The following is a 4,527-nucleotide window of genomic DNA, read 5'->3' on the forward strand; positions in this document are numbered from 1 at the left end:
CCCAGCCTCCGCAGCCCGGGGTGTGGTGGCAGGCGTAACCCCAGCTGAGGAAGATGGGTTATTGCTGCACGTGCTGTTGATGGTGCCTGATGGAAAGGATTTTATTGCTGAAGGCTGTGGGCTCCCCAGTTGTTGCAATGTGTATTTAAACTGCAAACTGCTCAGCACTGAGGAAGCAACAAGATCCACTGTCGTCTGGGGCACAACACAGCCTGCCTTTAATTTTTCTCAGGCAAGTCACACGTTTTCCCTTTCACACTGATGCAAGTGTGGTATTCCCCATTGACAAACACATTTCGTGGTTAAGTTACTTTTATATACCTAGAAACATCCGTTTCTTGGCTTGGCTCTGTTGAATGCACATTTAATTTTTAACTTCTGTCTGTAAAAAGCACAATTCTGTAGACTGGAATGAAGTAGACTTACCAGAATGCTCTGTACTTAGCCAATATTTTCCAGTGTTTTCTGTGTACTAGTTCTGCTTTAAACCTTTCAGGTGATGCCTTTTTCATTGACTTCCAAACACTTGGAGCGGCTGAAGAACAATGTAATGATTATTGAAGCATGGAACAAGCTGGGAAGCCCTGGCTGTGACAAATTGCTGGGATTAGTGAAACTCCCTCTGCATCAGTTTTACATCTCGTTCAAGTAAAGGTTTTTTTTCCCCATATCTTCCTGGGTTGGGAAATATCCTAACTGAAGCTCAGAGAAAGAAGTCAGAGATGGTGTGTGGGGGTTGTGTGGGAGGGTTCTTCGTTACACTTCATAGCAAAAGGCATTTTTGCCCTGCCAAGCTTCCTGTAGCCCTTTCCTACAGTGAGCAGGGTGCAAGTTACACTGTCCTTGTCCAGAAGTACAGAGGGAGTGTGAGAAATAAAGTCTCTCTGCTCCATCAGGGTTGGTGCCTGCTTAACTTGTCCTATGATGGAATAAAACTAGAAGAAATCAAAGTGACTGCACAGGAAAACGAAGTGTGGCTTTCCATCAGTGATTCTCCAAGATTGTGACTGATTGAGTTTGCCCCTAATTATGCTCTGCAGAGATTCCATAGGGATGCTGTCTGTTTGCACAGCCCAGGTGTCAAAAAGGCTCCAAAACCTTCATGTTTTGTGTTCTTATCTGATGGGATTCTCCAGAGTTCTTTGTTCTTTTTGGGTTTAATCTATTGGCGTCTTGTTCAGTTAAGTAACATACCTGCTTAAAAGAGTTTAAATTACTGGAAATACTGGACAGAAGAAATCCTTCCTAATGCAAAGGATTTATTCCTTTTATTTTGGTCAGACCTAGTGACAGGTAGAAATCAGATGGTGCTGGAGCTGACTGGCCACTACTTTGTTAGTTATGACTGTGCCATTTGTATCATTTTCGTAGTAAACCACAGTAGTTTACTTGTATATATCTTAGAATCCCAGAATGGTTTGGCTTGGGAAGGATCTTAAAGCTCACCCAGTGCCACCCCCTACCTTCCACTCAACAAGGTTGCTCCAAGCCCCATCCAACCTGGCCTTGAATAACTTCAGTGTATTGGTGGAGATTTTTATGTCTTTCTGGGAGGTTGTCACTGTTCCTTCTTTTCTTCCATCTCCAAAGGCACATAACTGCCTCATAAAAATATAATATGGCTACAGGGTGTTAATGGGAATCTTGTTCCCATTCATCCCTTTGTTCACAGATCTCTAGGCTGGCTCATAGCTAAGGCACTGTCAGGTTTTGGGAAGTTGTCCTTTGTCATTGCTAAAAGTAACCTCTTGCACTTAGCAGCTCATGGATCTCTGCTCTGTGAAGACTGGATATAAGTTACCGGCATTGAAAATCCCATGTAAAGTGGGTTCTGTGTGATCCTGTTCCTACTCAGATGGCTCATCCTCATGCTGGGGCTTTTGTGTTTGTTTTGGGTTTGTTTTGTAGAGACCCCAAGATCTCCCACCTGCTCCTGCAGGCTCAGTACCCCGTGGTGGCTGTGGATGGCCACATGCCTGTGGTCGATGTTTTCACCGGCAGCACAAGCGGGCGCCTGAGAGTCATCTTGGCAATGGGGTCGGCTGATCAAGTAGTGGCACTGCAAAGGCTCAAAACTGAAGAAGGAATGGTACCTCCAGTCACACAGCGTCCTCCCCACTCTCTGGACCATCCTCCTGTAAAACCCACAATGGTATTTATTGTTCAGTAAATCCCCATTCTCCCTGTTAAGGAACGGGAAAAGGGTTTTACCAGTGGCTTCGTTAACAGACGAGTGATCCCCAACCTCTTCTTGATGCTGTAGCCAGTTTTGTTATATTCTACAAATTCTACACAGAATTATATTGTTTATACTGGTTTTTTTACCAGCTTGCTCTCACCAGTCTTGATATTATTGCCCTTTTTTATTGCCTTGCATATCCACTGCTTCTATCTTCACAAGTCCAGTAGAAGAAAAAAACCAGCAAAATTATAGAAAATCTTAATTCTCACAGCCTTGTTGTGGAGGCTTTGCTACTACCTTTGAGTTGGATAGGTAGGAACTTTTATGCTTTCTATATGCTTTGCAGGAGAAAAAGTAATTTTCTTTCATGCTTTCAATGTTTCTGTGAAGTTTAGGAGGAAAACAGCAGATAATTTTTGTGCCCCCCCCCAGGCTTCTTAGATCCTTATCATATGTAATTGTTTAGGTTGGAAAATACGTTTATGCTCATCAAGTCCAACCACTAACCCAGCCCTGCCAAGGCCACCATTAAACCATGTCCCCAGATTTTACATCCACCTGGCTTTTAAATACCTCCAGGGATGACTCAGCCACTTCCCTGGGCAGCTTGTTGAAATGTTCCCAGTTTCCTGAAGTCATCCTTTCCATGTGGCTTCCCTTTTATTTGTTAGCACTTGGACCCAAAAGGGGAAGACCTGATGGAGCATGTGTTTGAGATCCATGTGGAAAGTGTGAAGGGGCTCACTCCCTTGCAGTCCACGGTCTGGGGAGAGGCCGACTGCTACATCCAGTACTATTTCCCAGTTCAGGAGGCTGGTTGTGGTGTGCTGCAAGGACCTGGATTGCCTGAGGATGGTAAGTTTGTTTTATCATTTTCCCTTAATTAGAGCACTGCTTTCATTAAATACTGTTTAGTCATGTTCTCTCTGCCTAAGTAAGAGGGGGCATGTTTTTCTGGGCTTTCATGCAGCCAATGCTTATTTTCGTGGAAAAACTGGACTTGGGCTGTGCCACTGGATTAAGAGCCTTGTTTGTCTGAGGCTAGTGGCAAGTTCCCAGTGGAAAAAAAAAAAGAGACCAAATTCCAAATCTCTTCCCATGGTACCTTTTGTTAAAGGTCCTAGAGGGCTGTGCCAGCTGATCCAACAAAGATGCAGGAATAGGTCTGCAGGGAATAGCGAGATTGTTCACAGTGAAATTCAGCAAAGGCTTTACATGCACAAGCCTTTCAGGATGCTCACTTTGCTCTCTACAGCTCCCTGACGGGGGGTGCAGCCCCAGACAGCAAGGGACAGGACAAGAGGAAACGGAGGGGGGTGCAGCCAGGTGGGGGTCAGCCTCTGCTCCCAGACAGCAAGGGACAGGACAAGAGGAAACGGCCCCAAGTCATGCCAGGGGAGGTTTAAGTTGGATATGAGGGAAAATGTCTTCATCAAAAGGGTTATCAAGCCCTGACACAGCTACTCAGGGCAATGGTGGAGTCTCTATCCCTGGAAATGTTCAAAAAGTGTTTGGATGTGGCACTTGGGTACATGATTTACTGGTGGCCTTCGCAGGGCTGGGTTAACAGTTGGCCTTGATGATCTTAGAGGGCTTTTCCAAACGTAACGATTCTGTGATTTTCATGGATACACCAACAGAAGAGTTGCTTGGTTTAGATCCCTAGGATTAACATAGAATGGTTTAGGTGGGAAGAGACCTTAAAGCCCATCCAGTGCCACCCCCTGCCATGGGCAGGGACACCTTCCACTATCCCAGGTTGCTCCAAGCCCTGTCCAGCTTGGCCTTGGACACTTCCAGGGATCCAGGGGCAGCCACAGCTTCTCTGGGCAACCTGTGCCAGGGCCTCACCACCCTCGTGGGCAAAAACTTCTTCCCAATATTCAATCTAAACCCACAATTTTTCAGATCATAAAAGAGTATTTAAATAACTGCAATTGTAGGAAAGAACTTAGTGTTGAGTGCTTTGAATCACTAACAGATATTCCCCCTGAACAATGACAGTCAGTAGCATTGTTCCATAGTTGTGTGGGGTTTTTGTACTGCCTCTTTAGCAGTAGTTCCCAGCCTGTGGCTCACAGGGTCATGGGGCTGCATGGATTGCTTGTAAAAGCTTTGTGAAGTGAAGCTCAGGAGAGCAAGCCTTGTCCCAAGGGGATTTCACTCCCTGTCCACGGGTCCTACCTCCTGGAGGATTACAAGCAGAAAAAGGTTGAAAGTTGCAATTGCAACCATTTTGACCCAACTCTGCTTGACTTGTAGGCATCACATTAAAGCCATTTCGAACAGCTACCACTTTGTGTGTCCCTGATCCCATCTTTAATGACGAACATCATCATTCCCTG

At 45.4% G+C, this 4,527-nt stretch overlaps 1 protein-coding gene across 1 annotated transcript in view; it reads left to right on the forward strand.

The window, feature by feature from the left end:
• Positions 1-4,527, forward strand: part of C2CD3 (C2 calcium dependent domain containing 3) — a 38,476-nt gene that overhangs the window by 11,273 nt on the left and 22,676 nt on the right. The window contains exons 14-18 of the mRNA XM_017727079.1: positions 6-232; positions 497-648; positions 1,909-2,152; positions 2,854-3,037; positions 4,445-4,521. Of these exons, the coding sequence (XP_017582568.1) occupies positions 6-232; positions 497-648; positions 1,909-2,152; positions 2,854-3,037; positions 4,445-4,521 (884 nt within the window). The remainder of the gene's footprint in view (positions 1-5; positions 233-496; positions 649-1,908; positions 2,153-2,853; positions 3,038-4,444; positions 4,522-4,527) is intronic.

This window comes from Corvus brachyrhynchos, unplaced genomic scaffold, assembly GCF_000691975.1.
Source record: "Corvus brachyrhynchos isolate BGI_N302 unplaced genomic scaffold, ASM69197v1 scaffold412, whole genome shotgun sequence".
Classification (NCBI taxonomy): domain Eukaryota; kingdom Metazoa; phylum Chordata; class Aves; order Passeriformes; family Corvidae; genus Corvus; species Corvus brachyrhynchos.